General features: G+C 46.2%; 2 protein-coding genes across 9 annotated transcripts in view; both read right to left on the bottom strand.

Moving 5' to 3' along the window:
* The window catches only part of Hnrnpul1 (heterogeneous nuclear ribonucleoprotein U like 1), a 34,147-nt gene extending 17,678 nt beyond the window's left edge, over positions 1-16,469 (bottom strand). The window contains exons 1-8 of one of the 7 annotated variants that reach the window (XM_048790855.1): positions 16,043-16,461; positions 14,774-14,793; positions 11,136-11,261; positions 9,003-9,156; positions 7,147-7,220; positions 5,369-5,508; positions 3,007-3,106; positions 1,259-1,371 (exon numbers count right to left, since the gene is read on the bottom strand). In XM_048790855.1, the coding sequence (XP_048646812.1) occupies positions 1,259-1,371; positions 3,007-3,106; positions 5,369-5,508; positions 7,147-7,220; positions 9,003-9,156; positions 11,136-11,261; positions 14,774-14,793; positions 16,043-16,317 (1,002 nt within the window). In that variant the 5' untranslated portion in view covers positions 16,318-16,461. The other 6 variants (XM_048790854.1, XM_015496813.2, XM_015496812.2 and 3 more) reach the window with 6 other exon arrangements.
* A 2,584-nt stretch (positions 16,470-19,053) lies between these two features.
* The window catches only part of Axl (AXL receptor tyrosine kinase), a 28,884-nt gene continuing 21,223 nt past the window's right edge, over positions 19,054-26,714 (bottom strand). For both annotated transcript variants that reach the window (XM_015496819.2, XM_015496818.2), the window contains 3 exons: positions 23,466-23,625; positions 22,785-22,921; positions 19,054-20,878 (listed from right to left, as the gene is read on the bottom strand). In XM_015496819.2, the coding sequence (XP_015352305.1) occupies positions 20,527-20,878; positions 22,785-22,921; positions 23,466-23,625 (649 nt within the window). In that variant the 3' untranslated portion in view covers positions 19,054-20,526. The remainder of the gene's footprint in view (positions 20,879-22,784; positions 22,922-23,465; positions 23,626-26,714) is intronic.

A 26,714-nucleotide genomic window follows, 5' to 3' on the forward strand; every position in this document is an offset into this window, starting at 1 on the left:
AAATAGCAATAGAATGCATACATAATCCTGGACCAGATCCTTTTTTTTTTTGGTGGTGCTGGGGTCTGAACCTAGGGCCTTGTGCATGCGAGGCAAGCACTCTACCAACTGAGCTATATCCCCAGCCCTCTGGACCAGATCCTAAACCAGAAACCAAACTGCACTTAAGAATCTGTTAGAACAACTGATAAAATTTAAACATGGGCCGTGGATTAGATTATATCAATGTATAATTAATAGCTACAATGTGGTTAAGATAATAGCTTTATTCTTGAGAAATACACACTGAAATATTAAGGAAAAAAATATGATGTATGCAATCTACTTTCAAATGGGCAAACACAAATCTCACACACATACCCAAACCCCATGTACACACATAAAAATGGTAAAACAAATGTGGTAAACTGTCAGAATCTGGATAAGGACCTCTAAGAATTCTTTATTCTTGTTTCTCTAAGTTAAAATTATTTCAAATTTAAAAAAGTAAAAAAAAAAAAAAAATATTGTACAGTATGATGAGTGGGGAGAGCAAAATACCAAAAGGAACCATCCAAAGTAATAGTCATTTCCTTGGGGACCTCATAGTACATTTTACAAACTGCTTATAAATCCTAAAACTTAATTATATCAAGGAGTATTTACTGAGCACTTATGTGCCAGACATCACTGTATTTTTAATGGGTTAAATTAAATTAGAAGGGAACAGGTCGAGGAAGCCTGGCCCTAGAGTCAACAACCACGTCCCATAACAGTGATGGCTGGTCACTACTATCCAGGATCGCCTCAGGCAGCAGCTCAGACACCTTCTATCGTGTTGTCTTTTGCACCTGCCTCTCCTCTTGCAGAAGTGAACACACTATAGGAAGTCAACTCAACTAATGTGAAGGGAGAAAGAGAGAGGTTTTGAAGTTGCCAGTGAGGGACAAGAGCCAATACCATTTACTTCAAGAGCACATAAGCTATTTCCTAGCAAAGGTCCAGTTGGAAAACATCACACTGGTATCTAGGAACAGAGGAAGACTGTACTCGGCAAACGTTCTTTGGGGGGCAATCTGACAGCTTTGCACAAAAGATCAGGGGGAGAGAATAGCAGAATTTCACACAAAATAATATAATTATTTTAGTCTTAAAGAAAGACAAAGAGATATGACAAAAGTGGCTGGATATATGGTGGAAAATGAAGAGAGGTGTCCCAAAAAAGTAGTCTGCAGACCAACATCTGGTTCTGCCAACTTCCACAGCTGCTAACACTCACCGCAAAGCAGCCAATCACATCATTTTCTGCAAACTTGTCTCCATAGTTTTCAAACCGGCTATTAGTGGACTTCTTCCCTGTGCCTCCATAGCCATAGGAGAAAGGCTCTTCGCCTGATGGAAAAAACAGGCACTGTCACATTAAACCTGCAGTGGTCATAAGAGGCTGCATAGCTGCCACATACTTTAAAGACAAAAATTATTTCCTTAACTAGTTTTATTAATCAGATGCCCCCTTTTGTAGAGAGGCGGAGGGTAAAAAGGTTGAAAGGAAGCCTTTTACTATGCAGAAATCCCAAGGCCTAGACGACTTTTGGTTGTGTTAAATCTGGAGGTAGGGGCTGAACTGAACTGCTATGCAGAGAAAGGGAAAATATGGAAGAATAGGAGTTTCTGGGATGGAGGAGGCTTTGTGCTTCAATGTCATCATTACCTGTGACATCTGATATTGTCACGTTCACTGATGTCATTAATGTTTTGGGGCCACTATGCTTTTGGTAGAAATCAGACGATGGCTTTTGCTTCTGAAAGACAATGAGGACTAAACCCTGGGAAAAGTACTAGATTTGATTTCAACAGGCTACAAAACTGGGTGCTTGAAGGGGTCTGATCGAGATCCCAAACGCTTTGTAGACACCTGGGTTCTACAGTTCCTTGGTCAGAGCATCCTAGCAGAATAGCAGGAGCTGACCAGCCAGAATTTTAGGTGTGGTTCTGCTATGAACTAGCTGTGTGACAACTTTGAAGTATTTTGAAAAACCTGTTGCAGTGAAACCAGGACCTCCAAAGTGACTGGGAATGTGTAGGGTCAGAGCGATATTAAAAATAGTAGTTTTTCAGTTGTGCCTCTGGACATATTACTTGAACTTATGGATTTTGTTTCCTCAACTGTCCACCACCCATATTTCAAAACTGAGACAAAATGAGAAGACTCATGATTCTTACATAAAACATTCTAATACATATCAAAATTAAAACTGTATTCTTTTTAACCTAACAACACTACTTTTTTTCTTTTCCTTTTTTTCCTATGGTCCTGAGGGTTGAACTAACCTATCTTCTTTTAAAGATTAGTTTTAAGTGTTTAGGCAATTATGCATAAGAACAGGAGCTCAAGTATTTAACAGCAAAACTTGCAATTAATTTAAAGGAGATTTATTAAATAAATACAACTATAGGGCTGGAGGTGGTGAAGTGTTTGCCCAGCATGTGTGAGGCCCTGTGTTCCTTCCCCAGCACTGGAAAACATAAAACCAAACACAAGTATAAAATGGAAAATTATGTAGTGGTCAAAAAGCCATGTTTCTTGAAAACTACATGCCCAAGAAACACAACAGTATTCATAGCATGACCTAATCTGAATATGCATAAAAAACAAAATAAATAAATGTTCAGAAGATTGTAATTAAAGGTTGCTGAGGTATGGTGTTCTATGAAAACTCAAAACCATTCAATGACCAGCCCCAGTACATCTCTGTCAACCAGCCCTGGCACCACCGTTCTCTGCTCCCCTTTTCACTCTGCTATTAGACTTAACAGAACACTCTCACAGAACTTGATGGGGCTTAAGAACTTCCATGGCCCTTTCAGTTAAATCTGTCAAAAGGCAGGTGGTGACACATACCTGTTCCTTTACAGGCTAATTAAGTTCGGAGTCCTACACTGAAATGAAAATCTCAGGACCCTCAAGAATCCAGAGGGAGGGCCAATCAACCTATTCTCAGAATTGCCAGGCTGACCTCTCCTTACCTAGCTGGGTGCTGCAAGAGTCCAGGGACCAGCCGATACGGACAACATGCGGGTCAGGCTCTGTAGAAGGAAGGTGCTTCACGGAGATTTCCTCATTGATCTGAGGGCAGAGGACAAGAAGGTTCAGGATTGATTTTCTGGAAGCTGGTGGGTTATGAAGCAATACAGGAGGAAAGTTTATCAGTCATTAAAAAATAGTGACAATTTTGAAGTATTGTGAATAAACTGCTGAAATGACTGGGAGCGTACAGGGTCAGAGAAATTTTAAATATAGTTATTTTTCAGTTTTAACACTTGCTATAGGGGACGTAACTATGAAAATATTTGGTAAAAGCTAGACATGGTGGAATTCTTCTGTAATCCCAGCTACTCAGGAGGCTGAAGGCAAGAGGATTACAAGTTCAAAGCTGGCCTGGACAACTTAGGCCGAAAATGTAGCTGAGCAGTATAAGCATTTACCTAGCATGTGCAAAGCCCTGGGTTCAATCCCTCAGCAAACCCCCCTCCCCGCAAAAGTCAGTGTGATGTCTCTGGAGGGCAATCTAGTTGGTACACGCCTATAATCTCAGCAGCTTGGAAGGAGGCTGAAGCAGGAGGATTGTGAGTTCAAAGCCAGCTTCAGCAACTTAGTGAGGCCCTAAGCAACTCAGTGGGACCCTGTCTCTAAATAAAATACAAAAAGGCTGCGGATGTGGCTCAATGGTTAAGTGCCCCTGAGTTCAATCCCCAGTACCAAAAAACAAACAAACAACAATAAACTGTATAAGTGTTTGCAAGAACATTCTGTGCAACATTTTTATATACATTTATGAAAAAAAAAAATATCAACACAGCACTGGTTACATTATGGTACAACCTCCCCACAAAATTAAGATGTAGTAGTTCAAAAGAATGATGCATGGCTAATGCACAGGTGGAAAGAGTCCAAGAAACAGCACTAAGTTAAAGAACTAGGGGTTAAAAGACCACACCTTTTGACTTTTTACCTCTAAGTTATCAAGTTTTGACTGCTTACTTAACGTCCCTATCTACCTTAATGTTTTGTGGCCTTGGGAAAGTTATCATATTTTACTAACTTTCAGATACATATTTTTTACACTAATAAACAAACAAACTGACTATACTTTTTTTTACATTTTTTAATAAACTCCTTTTTTATTTATAAATGGACATCATATCTTTAATTAATTAACTTCTTTTTTATATGTTGCTAAGAATCAAACCCAGTGCCTCACACATGCCAGGCAAGTGCTCTACCACTGAGCCACAACCCCAGCCCCATATTTTTTACATTTTAAAATCTCTAAGGGTTGGGGTTGTGGCTCAGCGGAAGAGTGCTCGCCTAGCATGTGTGAGGCCCTAGGTTCAATCCTTAGCACCACATAAAAATAAATAAATAAAATAAAGGCAAAGTCTCTAAAATAACAATCTATCTTACAACTGATGTGATAAGAAAGCATTATATAGGACAGCATTATATAGGACAGTATATAGGACATATAAAAGAATGTGCCACTTACATTGATGGTATCTTATTCAATAAAATATAACCCTGTTTCGCTTCCACCTCCAAAAACTAGGGATAGAACAGTACCTATTTTGTGATAATACAACGAGGATTAATGGACATAATCTACAACATAAAGAGCCTGGCACCGTATCTTGTGCATGTAAAGTACTCTACAAATATCAGCTACCATAATTAAGTTCAGATGTACAAAGGATACACAAGAAACTGATAACACATAAATTACCTATGGAAAGTAGGATAGGGATTGAGACGACATGAGCCCAACTTCTACTTTTTTATCCTATACTCCTTTGTGTTTTCTGAACCTTGTTCAACATAAGCAATGTATTATTTTTGCGAACATGACAAGAAACTTTGAAGAGATGATGGCAGAATGTGGCCTGCTCTGGCAGCTCTTTTCCCTGATTTCTCTTTTACCTCACTTTAAAGTAACTGATACCTGAGTCTGTTATTTCTAGATCACTCTTCTTCCAAAGAACTCCTTTCCTCAGTTCTACAGACACAGCCAAACTAGACTGGTTGGCTGTACAATACCTGGAACAAATCCCACACCAAGTAAAAGTCTGTGTGATGAAGCAATGTATAGGGCTAGGGATATAGCTCAGTTACAAATACAAGGCCCTGGATTCAATACCCAGCACCACACACACAAAAAGAAGCAATGTATGTATGGTTGGCCTGTTTTCTGATCTGGTAGTTAGCATACTTTTGTTTGGCACAGTTTATGCTCAATCTTCTACAGTCATGGATCTAGTAAATGTGGCTGGTGACAGGTTATTCCATCAGATGGTTCTACTTCCTGTCCTTATTCCTTCTGTTGCTCCCACTCACCTTCATCTCGAAACATACACGACCCCTTCTGACCCCATAGCTGGCACGGGCTCCTGACCACAGGTATGCAAAGCCCTCAATAGTAAGTGGATAACCACTACTCCGGTCTCGGGCCACCTTGAAATGCAGGTCGCAGTTATCTGTGGAGGAAAAAGCCCGCCATTAGCTGATGTCTTAAAAATCCCAGGAGAGGGCTGGGGCTATAGCTCAGTTGGTAGAGTGCTTGCCTTGCATCCACAAAGCTCTGGGTTCGATCTCCAACACCACACACACACACACACACACACACACACACACACACACACACACTTCTCAGGAGAGCCAGAGAGGCAGGGGGAAGTTCCGAAACAGTGTTAACACCAGCTAACACATTGTGAGAGAGGGTTCAAGAGGAAGGGGCATACCCTCTAGCTACTCCCCCTTTGAAAAGAAAGGGTCAGCAAACTGGCCTATGCTACCCCACATAGGAACTGGGGTTCTTCATCTGGTGGGGATTCAAGGGTTGGGCTTTTGGAGGACCCTTAGAAACTAGAGAAATCTTTCGATGGGGATAGATATTTGCTAGGGAGAGGGTCCACATCCTTACCAGTTTCAAATTTAGACTTTAGAATACAAAAAGGCTAATCACTGACACATACACTCCAACCACGTCCCTGTGCTAACTCTACTTCTTTTGGAGTCAGAATTCTGTTGCCAACAGTTGTACAAGATTCTGACCCTGATCCACACCTGCCATCCAAGCACCAACAGCCAGATGCGCTGCAGGCTTCTGCCTTCTTTCTCCTGCTGTAGCACTGACTCTTCCCACTCTTCAAGGAGCCAGTCGTGCCTCCAAGAAAGTCTTTCCTAACCATCTCTTTCATGAGGTGCTCTCCTTTCTCCAAAGGCTGAGTGCCAATGTCTATATATTTGGCATTTGAGCAGATGCTAACTCATAGACCACAACCACTCAATAGTCAAAAATGTTTACCTTTTTCTACTGTCATGTATAACTTAGAACAACAACAAAAGTTTACCTTTACTCTGGGAAGATTTGTTTTTAAGAGCCTGTGACAGAAGAAACTTACGACACACCTCTTATCAAAGCACACAGCCAGTGCTCTATAAACACTAGTACATAAAGAAACAAGAACAAACAACTAACCTTTTGCTCTGTTCATAAGTGTGCTATTCTTAGACCCGGACAGACTTTTGGGTACAAAAGTCCTTTGGGCTCTACCATTCAGATTATCTTAGGTCTGAGACCTCCATAATTGTTCCTCCAAGTGTTTAGATGCACAGTCAAGGGGAAAACCACTTATGCAGTGGAAAGAAAACAACTGGAGGATACAGAGCAGGGCAGGTCAGCTTAGTGCCTCAGAAGACAAAGTGGCATTGATTTCACCAGGAACATGAGCAGCTGATGGAAACTAGGAACTGGTCATCAAAGAGTTAAGTTTCCCCAGCAGCTCTCAGATTCTTTCCCTGATTAAATGACAACCCCTTGTGTGTACAGGGTGGGTCTGGGTTTCTAAAATCCTCTTGGATCCATTCTCTGAGGAGATTATTCTTCCCTGCAGAGAAGTTGGAGAAGTAGAATGATTTGCTTGAGGGTCCCCAAAACTGAGAGTAGTTGGGAGTAGTAGGTCTTCTGTCTCCACAAGTGTCCCGACTCCAGAGCTATGCTGGAGCTCCCATCTGGACTAATAATGCCAGACAGAGATTCTGGAGAAGATCAAGCTAATAACTTTCCAATATTAACTGGAAGACAGCATCAAGTGGGCACTCTGAGGACTCACATGTGTCGATGGCAACAAGGGTATCATCAAAGTCATCTTCATCTTCTTCAGCAGGAGGCTGAGGAGAACGACCCCTGTGTTGGAAAGAGGGTTAAGTTATGCAATAGTGTGAGAAGCACTGAGGAAGGGAAATAAAGGTTCTGCTGGAATTTACATGTGGCCTCCAACTGCTTCCTGCTTCTTAGTTTCTTCCCAGAGTTTAGCAAAAGAAGTCTGGAACCCTACATACTCGTAGTGAAAGCAATGGATGTTAACTCCTTAGATGGGGCCAGGGATAAATGCTGTGCTCTGCTAGGGAAAGGCATCAGGACCATCTAGGGGGCTTTGTCACAGACCTTTTCTCACACCCCAAGATTCTGATGCATGCCCATGCCCTGGGAGGCTACAGTATTCCAAGGGTGCTGGGCCAAGAAGGGCAATGGCAAGAGCCTGGATAAACCCCAGTAATTATAATCTATCTATATCTATCTATCTCTATCTATCTATATCTTCTTAAAACCCTGTCTCTGAGAGGATTTAAAATGACCTATTTTTTTCCCAGTTTCTTTTTGTCTTTAAGTGTCCTAAATTATGAATAAGATATCTTCCTACCAAAACACTAAAAAAGGGACTCAGCATACTGCTGGCTCCTGCTGTATGGAATAAGAAAGAAGGGTAGAAAGTGGGGGTCTAATTCCCAGCATCATGCCTGGACATCTGGTTCGTAATGTGTGCAGATCAGGCAGTCCCTGCCCCTCTGGCTGCAGGCTTCCCTCTGGTGGAGGCCCCTCCTAGCCCTGCCAGTCCCGGGCTAACATGGAGCCTGGCACAAAGCTGAACTCATGACATGTTAAGTCCATCCTGGGAAGTCTTCCTGCTACTCCTGGGTCAGAGCAAGGATCCTCCTCTGTTCTCCATCAGCAGATGGCTCCTGCTTTGTGGGAGGCAGTGGAGGAAACCCACTGAGGTGCGTTCCATTCCCTAACTTTAATCATAGCCTGTGAGACCCTGGCTTTTTCTTCTATTTTCTATGGTGCTAGGGATGAAATCCAGGGCCTTGTGCATGCGAGGGAGGCAAGCACTCTTACACTGAGCTATACCCCAGCCCCCAAGCCCTTTCTTAAAAGAGAGTAACAAGCTAATTAGACAGTGGACCTCACCAGGTAGGAAATAAAATGTGTCACTTGAACAGTCCAGACGATCAGAGGAGTGGTTACTCCTAGTTTCCATGATTAGAAAAGGCTTCAGACAGGAGCTGAAGGAGGGAAGGGAGGGAGGGGTAGGACAGGGCCTGGAGGGAAAGGAGGGGGAGGGCTTGTCAGGAAAGGGAAAAGGGAAATGGCCAGAGCAGAGGCCACTCCCTCTTATAAGCTCCTGAAACTCACCCACATCCTGACTACTATCTCTGTCCCTACATTTGGACAACAGAAAGAAAAGCCCACTGGTCAAATCACCTCTATGTGCCCAGTGTCCAGTGCAAGGGTGGTATCTCACAAAAGCACTGGGAGTGCTGACTGGGTAGACAGAAGGAGCGGGTGTGTTTGGGAGTAGGGGTGAGAAAGAGATCTTCCAACCCAGGGACATGTAGCAGCCAGTAAGAATGGAACACTGCAGAACTGCATGGGCAGTAAGATGGACTTAAATGAGGCAGGCTGGCACCTCACATGTGAAAATATAAGGTGTTTAGAATTTACTCTGCAGATCATAAGCAGGGAGGAAAAGGGGGAAGGAACAAAAACTTAGGAAAGCCATGTGGCAGTGAGTGCAGGAAGGGGTACAAGGACAGGGAGAGCTCTGTTCAACCTCTCTCAGTGAGCTTGAGGCTAAGGGCATGGAGAACTACCAGAATGAAGGTGACTAGTGCCTCCTATACCCACCTCCTATCCTCTCGGTGCTCGAAATATCCACGTCCCCGGTTTTCTTCATAAGGCCTCTTTCGACTTTGAAATTGCTGCCTGTCTGGCTTGAGTTGAGAAGCTTCGGGCGGCAGGAAGCTGGGGGGTGCTTCTTGCTTCATCTCTGTCTTCACTTCTACTGTCAGGACAAATCCACATGGTACAAAGTCACTCAGAAACTCCTTAGTTACCACTTCTTGGGTCCCCTTTACTAAGAGATGTTGGCAGGTTCCTGACTGCAGTGGCCCAGAGAACTTGCTGAGACAAAGTCAAAGAGACTGTGCTAGAGAAAAGGATCAGGATGCAGGGAGGTTCCCTAGCAAGCTGTACATGGCAGTTGATGGAATGACAGATGTCAGAGAGCTCTCAGGCTTTATGGGGCAGTAGAGGAACTCCAGCAGTAAATTAGAACAAGCTCTCTAAGGTCCTACCTAAAGGTACAACAGTTGTCTTTGGCTAATTTGCCAAAGGCCCACAAAAGTAGGTAATGACTTTGGCCTACCCTGAGTAGAAGGTAGCCCTAGAAGACTAAGATCCTTTTGAACACTGAGAGGCTAGACCCTATATTCTCCAATTTCTCCTCCCAAAGACCTCTCTACCTCAGTCCTTACCAAGATTCTTCAGTCTGACAAGGGAGGGAAAAAGTGAATTCAACAGAGGATTATGGTCCTGTAGTAAACTTGACTGGCTTTAGTCACCTTCCTACATACCCCAGAATCATTCTAGAAAGAAGGGTCTGCAATTTAGCCCTCCCATAAGTTAAATAACCTAATTAAGTCATAAGATAAATAGGAAGTCAAGATAGGAGAACATTTTATGGACCAAGAAAAAGTCCCAGTCTTAGACTCCAAGAATTGATGGCTACATAAGAGTAAACCATGGTTCAGCCTCAACTCATACCTCCCCCAGCACCTGTCTCTGCTGCTGTGGCTGGCTCACTCTACTTACTTCAGCACTTAATCCAAGACTAACTTGGCTCACTCCTTAGCTTTGACATGGGGACCAAATCTCTCAAAGAAGGTTCCTGATTCTCCAGGGCAAGGATGGTGCTTGGTTATCTTGAAGATAGCCTCTAAGGCTCCCAGTAGGGGCTGGACTCAGAGGAGACCCTTGACAAATGTCTGCTGATAACAGCACAAAAAATATTCTCCTTGGGTCAATGATCCCACAGGTCTCACAGAGCCTGACACAAATATGCAATTTAACCTACATTCATTATGTCCTGAGCCACATGCAAGAACCATCTGGGGAATTCATTCTGTGGATGAACCAGAATGGAATTAGACAGATCAACTAGATTCACTAAGAAAAGACATGGGGGGCACAACACTGAGAAAGGAACACAAGTCTGTCATTGCTTCACAGTGGGACTCTGCTTTCTAAATAGTAAGACCTACATGGTGAAGAAAGCTACTTATTTACCAAGAGCACTGATCTGGAAGTCAGTTTCCTGGATTCTAATCACAATCCTACCATTACACAAGCCACTTTCCCAACCTAGAGTTACATTATGTTTCCCAAAGCAGCATTATGGAAAACTGCTCGGCACAGATCTGTTTCCATGTTTGGGAAATTCCAAGTTTAAACAATGTGACACTGGGTTTATTCAATTTTGGACTTCTCAGGGCCTTTAATGTTCTAATGAGCACAGTGAATCTCCAAGAGGTGGTATAGCTATGTTGTAATTTGCAGATGCACGTGGCTAAAGAACATTGTCCCAAAGAGCCCCTAATAATATCTCCTAGAATAATGTTCTTCAAAACATGGAAAACACTGGACTAGATTTAGAAGGCCTGGCTTCTACATTCTAAGATTCTAAGTAAGACTCAAGTATTAGCTTCCAGATCTAAACCCTTTAAACATTGATATTAACACCTGAAAACATACCATGAAGACTCCACTCTCCTAACACTTAGAAGCAGGATTGAGTTCTTTCCTTCAAAACCAAACCAAACAAAAACAAAAAAGCAAAAAATAATACCTTGTCATAGCAACAAAGGTAAGGCCCCCCGGGGGAAGAGGCAAAGCCTCTCTGGGAAGAAAGACTCCATGCAGAGCGAGGGCCACAAGTAGATTCTGTTTCTGTGAAAGGAGTAAGTACATGAGCTTTCCTACCTGGCCGATAGGCCTGCTGTAGTGGCTCCATGTCTAGAGGTCTCCTCTCATAGCCCGACTCATTTTCTTGCTTGATGACTTGGGTCTCGTAGAATTGGTTCTGCCTGGTAATATTGTCCATGACATCTTAAGTCGATGACAATAACAAACAAACAAACAAACAAAAACAATAGTTAGATGGGTGCTTTTTAGAGGACCCTGGATTAGAGGTGGCTTCTTTTATGCTACATGACATCATCCCCACTGGAGCCAATCATCTGCCAGAAGGTTAAGTATGATAACACCTTCAAAATGAAAAGCAATCTGGACAAGCAGTGGCCCCAACTGCCCGACGGTATGCCTTCCTGCCTCTTAAAAAGCTATAAGTCCACCTGTGACTAGAAACCCAAAATATACAACTAACTGAATGAAACATAACTGTTCCAGCTGAAATAAGGAGATGGTGGGATCAGAGAACTAAGTCCCCACTCTAGCATAGGGGGCAACTCCACAGACACCTGGCACTCCATGGAATACAATTAACAACCAGCAGCCTAGCTGCTAAGATGGTTTAATATAATGCTTGGGGAATTCCCTTCAGTCCAGCCTCATTCACTATTCTCACCCGCCCAGCCAACCCTGTTCAAGAATGTCTTCCATGCTGCAATAGTGGCAAAGTTAAATGCTAACCATCTCAGTTGGAGGGAAATGGTGAAGGAATCACAGCAATGGTCTTCAGGCTCACTGGCAAAGTCCTAAACAGCTGGCATTTGGTTAGCAGGGTTTTGGAAAGGTGTCTTATGTGTGCAGCTCCGCTGAAGAGTGGTAAGAAAGTCACTATTTTATTCATGAAGTGCATACTACACACCAGATTGTGGAACAGAGTTAAAGACAAATCTGTTCCTCTGAAGCCTTGAGTTTAGGGAGACAGCCACACGTTAAACAAATACTTGTACAAAACCATTTCATTTTGATTGTGTTCGGGGTGATAAGTACCAGGAGAAAGGGACCTGGAAAGAAAGAGATAAACCCAGACTCCAAGGATTCACAGGCAATGACTCAGTGATGAGAAAGGAGAACATTCCTGGGGTTGGGATAACACATGTGAAAGTCTAGAGGAGGGACTCAAAGCAGAGTACCAAATGAGAAGCTCCCTCAAAGAGGAGAACCTGGTAGCCAAATCTAGAGAGGACTTTAGAAGCTCAGGAGAGGCAGCACATAGGTTTGCCACCCCAGGGGTGAACTGGCTGCTAGGAGCCTCCAGAGTGGGAGTGGCTGTGCCAGCAGCAGTGAGGCAGAACCACAGGGAAGGAGAGACTATTCTGCCACTTGTTAACTGATTGGATCCTTTCTCAGAGGACAAATACATCTGGGCACAAACCAGGTGCAGCCCAAAGGGAGGAAAGTCACAAGTCACATGGTTTGCTACAGGTCTGTTTACCAAGGCTGAAGTAGGAGTGGAGGGGAGCCTCAAGAATTTTGTTATGAGGGTAGGGGGACAGAAAAAGAAACAGAATATCTCAACTGGAACATAGGGTCCTTTCAAACCATTCTACTTCTTCCAGGCTCTAAGTATAGTGTTCTTCACCCAACAAAGCCCCATTAGAGTCTCTTTCCCCAAGCATCTTTCCTGTGTCCACAGAGGCAGCCTCACCCATAGAAGCAATGATTCTGGGGTTCTTTTTCCACTCTCTAAAACATCTCCCTCCTAGTAACAGGCAGGTCCAGTGTGAAGTCCATCATACAAGTGATTTTGCTCTTAACTATCCTGGGGGACACTGTTATTATCCTCATTTTACATAAAAGAAAACCAGGCTCACAGGGGTAAAGTGACTTCCCTAGTCTTGGAGCCAGATTTGAAATAAAGTTCGAATCTAGAGTTTGTGCTCTAAAGCACACAACTTGCTCTCCTTTCAAAGACCCTTCTGGACAACAGCCAAGCCAGGACTGCCCTCTAGGCACTTCTGGGCATTCCTGCCAGGGTCCCTTCAGCTCTAGGCACACATGCTGGCCACTCCTTTCTCCTTCATAGGTCTGTGCCATAGAATTCAGTCTTCCCAGCATAAGGGTCCTAGAAAAATTCTTAGGCCATTTTATCCCAAATCTGCACTCAGAGCCTCCTCTAGGAGATCTCACCTTTCAAGAATAAGTGAGTTCCCAATGCCAATCCCAAATCTCTTCTGTGTTCTCATTTCACTCCTTACTCCCTTACCCTCAAGACTCAAGGTACACTCTTTTTCAGAGTAACACCACAAATCCAGGCCACTAGAGTCCTTTCTACTTATTCCTTAGCTCTTCCAATCCCATTCTCCAGTCCTGCTAGAAAGCTACCCTTTTGTAACAGATTCAATCTCTCCTCTATCATGGTCTCCTCTCCTGAGAGGACTGCACATCTACCCTGACCCCTCTCGCTCTCATACTCACACCTCCTGGCTGATGGAGTTTCCCCACTACTTCTTGAGCACACAAGTAACTGCTTCTAGGGACCTAGGAACTCGCTTTTGGAGAGACTCAGCCCCCTAAACACTGGCCCTACTCCACTCTGGGGCCCCAGGCCAAGTCAACAGTTAATTCCTTTCTCTTTCTACAACCTACACGCTTCCCCTCCCCCACATTTGCTAGACCAGCTATATACACTTTCCATGCTGGACACAAGGATTCTCTGCCCCTCACATACTTCATCAACTTCAAATGCCATCAACTTGTTTTCTGCTCCCACCCTCAGCTACCCCCGTTTTTAAAAATGTCCATAGTTAACCCCAAACCATTCAGTTGTAACCCCTGGAGCTATCTGTCCTCAGAGTCTTCCCAGCTCTAGATCTTCAGTTCCTATGCCCAGTTAAACATCTTTCCTTTCCCTGCCAATGTCTGGACATCCAACGTTCCCTGCATCTCCTCTAGAAGCCCACTAGAAGGTTCTCAGACCTCTCAGCATCAAATGCCCAAGTTGTGCTTGTCTCAAGGTTGGTCTTCGAGCCCAGGAAGAGAGATGTGGGCCCCTCAAAGTCCAACCCCACGCTGGTCTCCCACATCCTCTAAATGCTCACCAGCCAAACACCAAAGGCTCCGGCGATCATTTGCTCCCATCTAAAGGCACCAGGGCCTCCACCTCACCAGCCCACTCCAGAAACAAACACGAGAATTCCCAGTACCCCATCCGGCCGCAAACTCAAGATCCTCCGCCCTCACAACTGTCCCAGCCCAGGCAGGACCCTTGGCCATTCCTTCCCCAACCCTGGGAACACGGCTCCTTACTCTCTGTCCACACGCTGGGCCGGCCCCGCCGCCAAGCCCACCCAGTTCCGAACCCAGGACCACCATTTCCAAGACCCTCCCCCCAGATCGCAAAGAGAAAGCCTCTCGTCCTTCCGACTTTCTCAGGCTCCACAAACAACGGTTTCCGGTCTCGGAGCCCCACCTGCTCGCGTCCTTGTCATCTCTGAAACCGAGCCCCCACCCCGATCTCCCCTGCACCGAACGCTAGGATCCACCCTCCGATCTCCCGAGGGCCTTGTGCCCCGGTCCTTGTCAGCGGCGGGTCGCGGGATCACCCGATCCTCAGACCGTCTTCCCCACCTCTGACGCCGGACTCCCGCGTCCCACAGCCCTTCCTCGGCCCAGACTCCGGGTTCCCCGGCCCCCGCCCCGCGCACTCTCACAATGTCCGTCCGGCCCCGAGNTGGGCTGACCCATAAACATTTGTCTGATCTAGAATATAGTTGCGTTTCTTGCGAGCAGCAATCTGGATGAGACGGTTGAGGCACTGGGTAGCCTGCTGGATCAAGACGTCCCAGCGGCCAGCATAATTCCTCTGCCGGCGCAGGCCCATTACCCGCATATTATCCATAATGGCATTGGTACCCAGGATGTTGTACTTCTTGGAAGGGTTGGAGGCTGCGTGTTTGATGGCCCATGTGGTCTTGCCAGCGGCGGGCAGGCCCACCATCATCAGAATCTCACACTCTGCCTTGCTCTTTGGTCCAACAGTGCCCCGGATCCGCTCACTAAGGGGAAGGTGCTGGATGAAAGTGAATCCCGGGAGGACAGAACAGTAGGGCTCTGCCCTCTGCCCGGAGTTGAACTCCACGGCACAGTTCTTTACCAGAACATGAGGGTAGAGGGCCTGACCCCCCAAGGCTTCTTTCTGGATTCGGAAGGCAATGCCCATCCACTTCCCATTCTTGGTAAATGAAAGTTCCACATCATTTCCACATTCAAAGTCCGCAAAGCAGCCAATCACATCATTTTCTGCAAACTTGTCTCCATAGTTTTCAAACCGGCTATTAGTGGACTTCTTCCCTGTGCCTCCACAGCCATAGGAGAAAGGCTCTTCGCCTAGCTGGGTGCTGCAAGAGTCCAGGGACCAGCCGATACGGACAACATGGGGGTCAGGCTCTGTAGAAGGAAGGTGCTTCAGGGAGATTTCCTCATTGATCTTCCTCTTGAAACATACACGACCCCTTCTGACCCCATAGCTGGCACGGGCTCCTGACCACAGGTATGCAAAGCCCTCAATAGTAAGTGGATAACCACTACTCCGGTCTCGGGCCACCTTGAAATGCAGGTCGCAGTTATATGTGTCGATGGCAACAAGGGTATCATCAAAGTCATCTTCATCTTCTTCAGCAGGAGGCTGAGGAGAACGACCCCTCCTATCCTCTCGGTGCTCGAAATATCCACGTCCCCGGTTTTCTTCATAAGGCCTCTTTCGACTTTGAAATTGCTGCCTGTCTGGCTTGAGTTGAGAAGCTTCGGGCGGCAGGAAGCTGGGGGGTGCTTCTTGCTTCATCTCTGTCTTCACTTCTGACCGATAGGCCTGCTGTAGTGGCTCCAGGTCTAGAGGTCTGCTCTCATAGCCCGACTCATTTTCTTGCTTGATGACTTGGGTCTCGTAGAATTGGTTCTGCCTGGTAATATTGTCCAAGACATAGCCGCCGGGCTCGGGGTGCGGCTGCAGCCCGGGCGGCGGTGGCTGCGCGGTCCCCTCCAGCTCGGAGCCCCCCTCGGTCTCGACCTCCTCGTTGTTGTGTCCGGGTCTCCCCGGTTCGTCGTCGGCCTCGAGCTCCCGCTCGTCGTCAGGCTCCTCGGCCTCCAACGCCGCTAGCAGCCGCTCAGCAAGCTCGGCCTTAAGGCCGCGAGTGTCCAGGCCGCGGCGCTGCAGCTCCTCGCGAAGTTCGTTCACCTTCAGACGGCGCACATCCATGGCCCGGGCCCCCCGGGCGGCCCCCGAGCCCGGCCCGGCCTCCCAGGGCTCTGTCCCCCTTAAACCTTTCCTGTCAGGAGGCGAAGGGGGAAAGGGGGGGGCCCCCCACTCCAATGGCGGCGGCGGCTCAAAATGGCCGCCGCCGCCACCTCCCCCTCGTCTATGTCCCGTACGATGCAAAACGAGTGCCAATTGGCCAGCGCGCGGGACAACGGGCGCGGGCCTGGAGACTCAGCCAATCAGAGCGCGGTTTTCAAAAGAACGGCCGAGAGGGGCTCGGAGCTGTCGGGGAGGAAGCGTTGGCCTACGTTGTAGCCGCGGCCGGAGCGGAGGGCGGGAAAAGGCAAGAGGCGGAGCACGTGCTGATTGGGTACCGTCCGCGCGCCAGCCGCTGTAGGGTCAAATGAGGAAAAGGGAGTAACGGCTTACACCAATCAAGGATGAGCTCTCAGAAAGAGAGCCCCCAAGGCCTTTCCTCCGCCGTCCTTTGATCAAACTAAGCTTCTCTGTAACAGGCATTCTGATTGATCCAGATCTCCCGCCCCTTGAGGAGTCCGAGCGGGTAAAATCACTAGAACCAACCAAATGAGGCAGGGTGGAGGGGGGCGGTGTCGGCAGAAATTCCCTCCTTCCTGTTGCCTTTAAGAAACCGGAAAGAGATGAATTCTCGTAGGGCCCACCCCTTGCCGTTAGGGCGGTTTCAAAACAATCTATCCACCAATCGCAAATATTGTTTTATTTCACTAAAGCCGGGATAAATTGACCGCTTTATGAAAAGCTCACCAGATTGGCCATTCTTCAGAAGATTGCCTCACAAGTTTAGCTGTAGAGGGAGGTATACGGAATAGAGATTAAGTAGGTATATCACTCTTAAGCTATTAGATTTTGTTTATGGATAAACAAAATCTGTCTTCAGATAGCCCAGAAAGGTTGAAAAGAAAGGCTAGGTTAACAACGGGAGGAAAGTTGTAAAGGACACTGCATCCCCTTTCCTTTGGTAGTACATCTCACAGGCGGCTCTTCCCACGATCCTAGGTTCGCAGCCCTTTCTCTATGGTTGGTACCGTACGTGAAACGGACGCTCTGCACGCGACCACAGAGCCGACCTCTTCGAAAAGAGCTTCAGAAGTTCGCAGATCTCCATCCCGAACATCCTATAGTGCTGGTCGGTAAATCTGGCTGTTTGGCATCTATACCGACAAGCTCAAACACCGGATCTGTAATTAAGTCTCACGCTAATATATACAAAAGTGACAATGCCTCACACTGCGCCACCTGTCGCCTCTGAACTCAGAAGGCAACACTTAAATGAGCTACAGACTCGAGATACACGATGCGGATCTGGGGGTGTAACTCAGAGGCAGAGCGCTAGCCTAGCATTCCAGAGGCCCTGGGTCCATCCACAGCGCCGCAACAAAACAACAACAAAAAACAAGCAGAGATACACAATGCAGGCGCCCACTGCCTACTGAGCCATTCCCTTAGGCCACGAAAGCCTCACCAGCCTGTACTCAGACAAAGGCACACACCATACAGATAAACAGGCGTGAGTCAGATCAGATGCATCAAATGGGGAAAATACACCAAAATGCAATGTAGATATGTCCACGAACGCCCGCACAGGCAGGCAGCATCGAATGACAAAGACACGCAGGACAGTTACACTACAAGCTCACACCACAGCAACCTAAACACACAGCACCCACTCAGCGGCGGGACAGACACTCACGTGGGCCCGGAGGTTCCAGTCCAGACACCCCGCCCCTCGCCCACGTCCGACTTCCTCTCTCCTCCCAGTTCCCCACAAACGATTTGTTCTAAAAAAGTTTGTGGCCCGGATTGAACCGTGTCCGATTCTCAGGAGCCGCCACTGGGGGGCGTTCGGGCGCTGCCTAGGGTTTTTCCATCAGCTGGACACACCCAGGAACAAGTGCCTTGAAACATAGTGTTGTGTACAGGACCCAGAGGACTCCTCTTGGCAGGTGTCTGTCTGTCTGTGGGTCTTTGGATCGAGGTGTTCTGTACCAGTGTTTCCATGTGAGTCTGAACGTTTGGGTGTGTGAGGACCTATTGTATTCTACTTATCTCTGAGTATGTGTCACTTTACTGTGTCTGTGACTCAAAATTCTTCTTATTCTTGGTAGCATCTGCCTGTGCATATCTTTCTAAATATGTCTATGCCAGTGTGATTTTATTTCTCTATTACTCTGTGTCTGAATTTCTGTGTCTTTGCATTTGTGACCAGATATGATCTGATTATGTCCATTTGTTCATGTGTCTGTTACTTTGGGGGTGTGTGAGAGAGACTCTGGGAATATCTCTACTTGTGCTTGTTTCTCAAAAGTTTTTTGGGGGAAGATGGGGTGGAGACAGGAGGTTCAATCCTAAGGATTGAACCCAGGATGCTTTACCAGGAGGTACCTCCCCAGCTTTATTAATTTATTTATTTTTCCAGACAGGTTCTTTATTTATTTTTCCAGACAAGTTGCTGAGGCTGGCCTGGAACTCTCATTGGGATTATAGGCACGGGCCACTGCGCACAGCTTCACTGATGTTTTGAGAGCATGAACTTCTTTTGCCTGTGTGTCTTTTTGCCTGTGTGTATATTCATTTCTACCCTCTCTAGTGAGGAGAGATTTCCTAGACCCTACCAAACTTTTCTTTTTACTGATGGGAAACTGAATTGTCAGGGAGAGGAGCCACATCACAGCTGAATGGAAATAAGAGGAGACGAAATAGTGATTGACAAAATTTTATGTGATCTGAGCCCCTCTGGAGGCATCATAGTCCACACTCTATAGGAATGAGGGACTGGCTCAAGGGGGCAGCATGGCCCAAAAGGAAGGAGATGGTCCATCCCCTGGGGGAAAGGAGGCATCCCTAATGCATTGCACAGGCTTGAGGGGGCACACCCCCTATGAGGGCAGGAGGAAGAGAAGGTGCCTAAGAAGAAGGGACACAGAATACTATATGGTTAGAAGGTTGCAGTTGTACCTAATGTTCTAGACTTGTAGACTTTTAGACTCTTAAGAATATTTGAATCTTAAATTACAGAGCCTAGAACCTTAAGATTTTAGAAATGTGTATTCTTGGACCTTTAACTATAATCCTAGAATGGTAGAATGCAGCACAGAACCTAGAGGTGTCCAACATTAGAAATTATTAGAACTTAGTCACAAATGTGAGGGCCTTATAACTTGGATGCTTAGGATCCAAAACTTAGACCAATAGGACTTTACAGGGCCTTGAAATATGCCAACATTACAATCTTAAGAGTTTAATAATCTAGAATCCTGGAGCATATGATCTAGAATCATAGAGAATTTAGATTCTTAGACTAAGTTTTAGAACAACACATTTTAGAACATTAGACCTTAGAATCTCCATTTTTAGAATCTTAGAATTTTTGGAGTGCAGATTCTAAAATCTTATGCCTTTCAGATCCAGGATCTCATATAAGAGAATCTGTGATCATGAAGCCTCAGAAACTATAATCAACCATCATTTAGAATCTCAGAACTTAAGAAAATAAGTTTGAAGCCTTATGGTTTAGATTCTTATAGCCAGAAGATTGAGACTTAAAGAACCTTAGACAATCAAATTTTAGAACAACAGGCCTTAGAACTACCATGTCTAGAATTATAGAATCTTTAGAATTGTAGAATTTAGAGTCTTATACCTGAAGGACTTGGAACTCTAAAAAAATAAAATCTAGACTCATAGAAACTTAGATTCTAAAACTAGAATCTTAGAGCTCTAGAACCTAACTTGGGGCCTTATCAAGAATCTTAGAACCATAAAATCTCAAGCTGCAGAATCTCACAGCCTTAGAATTTACATGTCCAGACTCTCAGCACTATTTAGAGACTTTGGATTTCAGGTCCTTAGAACCCAAGACTCATAGCATCTTTGAGACCTAGAATCTTTGAATCTAGGCTCCTTAAACATAGGAATCTAGATTCTTGGAATGTCAGACCTGGGGGGGAGGGAGGGTGGGCCCTTAGAGATTGCAGTTCAACCATGGCCTCTTAGGGATGAGGATTTTACGGTGCAGAGAAAAGGAAGGGTCTGTCTGGGATGAGGGTGGGAAGGGTAGGAAGAGGACTACAGTTGGGGATAAGGCCTGGAGTGGAAAAGTGGGGGGTGAGGTTCCCCCAGTGGCAGTGCCTAGCTTGGGTCCTGAGAGGGAGTTCTAGGTGGAGGATTGTCTCAGGCTCCATCCTCCTGCCCTGGGGGTGACGGAGAGCTCCTGTCAGCAGGCGCAGAGGGGCCAGGGGCTGTAGATGGGCAAAGGACGTAGCGTCCAGCAGGATGGACCTCGGCTGCAGTGAGGCAGCTACAGGAATCCTTAGGGTCAGGCTGGGTTGGGGGGTCAGCTCCTCCAGCAGCTCCAGGGGGTTCAGGAGGACCTCCGCCTTCATCCATGTTGACATAGAGGATTTCGTCAGGTTCCTGGGCAGGGGGCAGGGCCTTCAGCGTGTTCTCGAGGTCTTCCCGTAGCTCTGTAAAACTTGGCCGGTCTCGAGGGTTCAGCTCCCAGCACCGGGACATCAGCGCGTACCTCGGATGGCAAGGGGAGGGGTGGGAGACTGAACAGGGGCTCAGAAGGGGTGCATTCTGGGGGTTTGGGGACGTTTTAGGACACCCAGGGGCCTGAGAGTTAAAGGGAACCTCAGCACTTTGGGAGCATTTATGGGGATTTGAGAATTCTTGAGAGTTTCCAGGGTGGGGGTGGAGTCCTAGAAGACTCAGGAACTGGGAAGGGTCGTGGGAACCTCTCTAGGTCTGGAATGGTGTTCTGGTGAGGGTTTCCTAGAGCAGAGCTTAATAATGTGTTCCTCTAGGGCAGAAATTGGCATCAAACCCTGGCTCTGCCAGTTATAAGCTGTACCGACTCAAGATATGTCAATTCTTTGACATTCCTCCTTCCGAAGATGAAGACTAGCTTAGCACGGTGACACATACCTATTAACCCAGCTACTCGGGAGGCTGAGATAGGAGGATCACAAATTTTAGGCCAGCCTCAGCAACTTACTGAGATCCCGTCTCAAAAATAAAAAATAAAATGGGCTGGGGATGTAGCTCAGTATTAGAGCACCCCTGGGTGCCATCCCTAGTATTGGGAGGGGGAGGAGATGAAGAACAAAGCCTCTCCCTTGAGTGTGGGCAGGACTTTGCGACTTCCTTTGACAGCACTATGGAGGGGCCACATGGCAAGGAACTGAGGCTTCCAGTCTCAGCCATGTGAGTGCCACACATTGAAAGCAATGTTCTTGTCCCGTCTTCAGATGACTTTGGGTGCAGCCAACATCTAGACTGCAATGTCACTAGAGACCCTAAGCCATAGAGACCCTGCTAAGCTGTTCCCAGATCCTGAGTTTCAGAAATGGTGTGAAATAGTAAATGCTTGTTGATTTAAGATTAGATTCGGGGGCAAAGAGATCTACCCCACCAGCTGTGCAACATTTGGCAAGTGACTCATACTCCCTGTGGACCTCAGTATTCTCATCTGCAAAATGGGAATAATAATGATACCTATATACTCCCTGTAGTTGTGGTAAGGATCAAATGAGTTAGTACATGCAAAGCACCCCAAACAGAGCCTTCTGGTAAGTTGTATAAAAATGTTAGCTATAGCTGGGCATGGTGGAGCATATCTGTAATTCCAGCAGCTCAGGAGGCTGAGGCAGGAGGATTCTGAGTTCAAAGCCAGTGTCAGCAACTTAGCGAGGCCCCAAGCAACTCAGAGAGATCCTGCATCTAAATAAAATACAAAAAAAGGGCTGGGAATGTGGCTCAGTGATGGAATGCCCCTGGGTTCAATCCCCAGTACCAAAAAGAAAAAAAAAAAAAGTTAGCTATTATTCTTACTCTCCTCAGCTCTTAAAGTAACCGAGGGGGACCTAGGGAGTCTGTAGGCTGCCCCCTCCTGACCTGAGCAACATCCTCTCTTTACCCTTAAAGTGCCCTTCTTATACCATCATGCTGCAAAGTTTGCTAAGTGTGTCCTCAAGGGTCCTGCAGACAGCTCAGGAGAGACCTGAGAGTCTGGAGAAGATCAATAAAAACAAACAGGAAGGTTTTGCGTAGGGTCCTGGGTGTTGAGGGACATTTGAGGGGAGTGTGGGTGCTCAGGAGCCTGGGATGAATTGGAGGCCTCTGGGGTTCCAGAGGCAGGGTGAGCAGGCAGTTACACACTGCCCAGGTTTCCTGGCTGCAGAGAGAGGGAACTGGCCCAGCTTGTGTTCCACACACAAGACAAAGCAGGAAAGCGCACCTTTTAGCTAATTCACCCCCCACCAAACACCAGCTGGCTAGGCGTGGAGCCAGGAACAAGTGAGTCTCTTTCTGAGGGACTCCATGCAGGTTTTCTAGGGGCCTGGAGATGTGAGAGCCATCTGTGGGTGCTCAGGGGTTTGCAGTGAGTTCTGGGGCTGGGGCGGGGGAGTATTTCTTAGCGTGCTCACAGGCCGTCCAGACAGTCCACGGGCTGCTTCAGGCGGTTTCCCTGGCGCAGGTAGTCATAAATCTCACTGTTCTCCACTCCTGGATAGGGGGTCTGACCCCGCGTGGCAATCTCCCACATTGTCACCCCAAAGGACCACTGTAAGGAGCAGAGGGAAGGCAATTAGAGGTTCTCTTCTACACAAAGGCCTCCCGATACACAGGTATGGGGTACACTCACACGTGCGTGCAAATGTGTCCACAGTCCCCACTGGGGGTGTATCACAGGTGTTCATAGAAACACTGTGCCATACGTACATCCATGTCTGGGTGATTTTTGCGGATGTATAGACATCCATCCATACACACATTTACACACTTAGTGGTCACAGGATCTCATGTGTCACCACCCCCACAACCAGGCTGTAGACATGCACACGTGGTCACCACTGCTTCTCTGACCCTCAATGTCCACATGGCCACCATGCATGCACACATGAATCCGTATTTTCCCCAGGCATGTGTACACTGCTGTGCCCCCCACATCTCCATGTGTACCCAGGTCATATAAACACACCCCTGTGCCGGAATGTCACATGGCCCTGTGAGTCCCGCACCTGCAGCTGCCCAGGCACACCCCCAATGCCCTCCACCCCACGACTTGAATCCCCACTTTTCCCCACTTCTGGTGAGGGCACATGTACCACGTCGCTCTTGCTGGTGTAGACTCGGTCAGCCAGGCTCTCGATGGCGATCCACTTGACGGGCATCTTGGCAATGCGTCCCTGACGGTAGTAGTCCCCGTTGTAGATCTTCTTAGAGAGCCCAAAGTCTGCCACGCACACGGACATGTTCTCGTTCAGCCTGCCCAGGTTGGGGGAGGGACCAGGGTCAGGGCCTCAGCCACCTCCACCCTGAAGCCCACCCTGGCTCTCACACACAGCTCTTCCTCCTGCCCTCACTGTCCTGCCTCGGGGTGGGGATCTGCTGCCAGCACCTTTGCCCTCATCTGGGAGGGAACTGCCTGAGTTTTAGTTACATGTGTATAAAGAGGGTAGGACAAGGGGTCTCTAAGAACCCTTCCAACTTTGGCTTTTGCCGGATTTGAGGTCCTTTCTAGGCTTCTTGAGTTTAATTCCCTGAATTTTTGAAAATTGTTTTTTAAAATATTTTATTTTTCAGTTGTAGTTGGGAACAACGCCTCTATTTATTTATTTATTTATTTATTTTTATGAGGTGCTGAGGATCAAACCCAGGGCCTTGCACATGCTAGGCGAGCGCCCTACTGTTGAGCCACACCCCAGTCCCTAATTCCCTGATTTTTAAAGTCTTCTTGGACTCTCCAGGTGTGGTGGTCTGTAATCCCAGTGACTTGGGAGGCTGGAGCAAGAGGATAACAGGTTTGAGGCCAGCCTCAGCAATTCAGCAATTGCTAAATCCATGTCTATAAATAAATAAATAAATGGGCTTTAGGTGTAGCTTGGTGGTAAAAGCTCTCCTGGGTTCAATCCCCAGTACAAAAAATAAAAAGTTTTCTTGAACTATGTGATACATACAGAAATGTGCCCAAATCATAAATGAAGAGCTCATTGAATTTTCACAAACACATCCACATTTCCAGCACCCAGATTAAGAAAAAATATGCCAGGCCATCCAAACTAGGGAATCCCACCCAGAAAAAGAAAGAATTTACTGCTGGTTAAAGAAATGCAAATTCAAACTGCACTGAGATTTCATCTCACTCCAATCAGAATGGCAATTATCAAGAATACAAGCAACAATAAATGTTAGCAAGGATATGGGGGAAAAGGAACACTCATGCACTGCTGGTGGGACTGCAAATTGGTGCAACTACTCTGGAAAGCAGTATGGAGATTCCTCTGAAAACTTGGAATGGAACCACCATTGGACCCAGTTATCCTATTCCTTGGTCTATACTCAAAGGACTTAAAATCAGCACACTACAGTGACGCAGCCACATCAATGTTTACAGCAGCTGAATTCATAAGAGTTAAACTATGGAACCAGCCTAGGCACCCTTCAACAGATCAATGGGTAAAGAAAATGTGGCGTATATACACAATGGAATATCACTCTGCCTTAAAGAAGAATGAAAATTATGGCATTTGCCAAGAAATGAAAGAACTGGAGACTATTATGTGAAGTGAAATAATCCAGTCCCAAAAGCTAAAGGCCAAATGTTTTCTCTGATATGTGGATGGTGACTCACAATAAGGTGGAGAGGGGGGTAGGAAGAATAGAAGTACTTTCTATCAGACAAAGGGGAATGAAGGGAAGGAGGGGGAGGGGAATGGGAAAGACAGTGGAATGAATCAGACATGACTTTCCTATGTTCGTATATGAATACACGACCAGTGAAACTCCACATCACGTACAACCACAAGAATGGGATCCTAATTAGAATAAGTTATACTCCATGTATGTATAATACGTCAAAATACATTCTTCTGTCATGTACATCTAAAAAGAACAACAACAACAACAAAAAAAAAACCTGCTGGTACACACAGCAACACACACCATCTCAAAAGTGTTAGGCTGAGTCAAGGAAGCCCAATATGGGGAGACCCGCTGCACGATCCCATTTATAGGACATTTAGGAAGAGGTGAAACTAGTGCTGGTGACAGAGAAGCTGCTGCTTAGGGAAAAACACTGGGAAGGGGCACAAAGGAGTCTCCTGGGGCTGAGAAATATTCCTTCCGTGGTGGTTACGTGAGTCAATACACACGTCGAAACTCACTGAGCTGCACATACGATGTATTCTATTTTATTCTTGTCGTACTGAGGATGGGACCCAGGGGTGCTTAATCACTGAGCCACATCCCCAGTCCTTTTTTTAATAGTTTACTTAGAGACAGGGTCTTGCTGACAGGGCCTCACTAAATGGCTGAGTCTGGCTTTGAACTTGTGATCCTCTTGCCTCAGCCTCCCAAGTTGCTGTGATTACAGGAGTGTGCCACCGCGCCTGGTGTCTTTTTATTTTTTATTTTGAGACAGGGTCTCACTAAGTTGCTTAGAGCCTTGCTAGCTTGCCAAGGTTGACCTTGGAACTTGTGATCCTCCTGCCTCAGTCTCCCAAGTCACTGGGATTACAGGTGTGCACCGCTGCACTTTGCTAAGGTGTATTTAGTGAATGTAAATATATATCAACATGTTAAGTATAAAAATGAAATAAAAAAAGAAACACATTTCCTTCCAGTAAGCACCCCTCTAGGTTTTTTCCACTTTTGCTTTGTTTTTGTGCTGATAGTCCCAGGATTACAAAGATTCCACTTAGGGCCTTTTGATGTTATGATGTTGCAAAAGCAATAAGCTTTCAGTAGAAACTATACTTTGAATTTTGAATTTCTACTTGTCTATTGCTGGGGAGTCTGGTTTCCTTATCCAGTGTGGCTCCTCAAGGGCAGCCCCAGGGCTCTGTACCATACTCTCCCATGGTGAAGGAAGCAACATAAGCCTCAGTTCCCAGCCAGCCTCGGAATCATGAGGGGAAACAACTGTAAACAGTGTTGCTATTTTTGAGCACACATTTTTGAGGAGGCAGATATTGTGTTTCGTGTTTGTGCATCCCATCCATCTATGTGTGTACACGAGACACTCAAGCCTTTATTCTAAAATAGGCCTTGTAGCCAGGTGCAGTGGTGCACGCCTGTAATCCCAAGGGCTCAGGAGGCTGAGGCAGGAGGATCGAAAGTTCAAGGCCAACCTCAGCAACTTAGTGAGGTCCTAAGCAACTTAGGGAAACCCTGTCTCAAAATAAAACATAAAATAATAATAATAATAATAATAATAATAATAATAATAATAATAGCTGGAGATGTGATGCTCAATGATTAAGTATCCCTGGGTTCAAACTCTGGTACTAAAAAAAAAATGGAATAAAATTGGAAGAATCCAAATGTGGCATGTTTTATGTGACAGAATGGTTATT

The sequence above is a fragment of the Marmota marmota genome, unplaced genomic scaffold (assembly GCF_001458135.2).
Source record: "Marmota marmota marmota unplaced genomic scaffold, marMar, whole genome shotgun sequence".
Classification (NCBI taxonomy): Eukaryota; Metazoa; Chordata; class Mammalia; order Rodentia; family Sciuridae; genus Marmota; species Marmota marmota.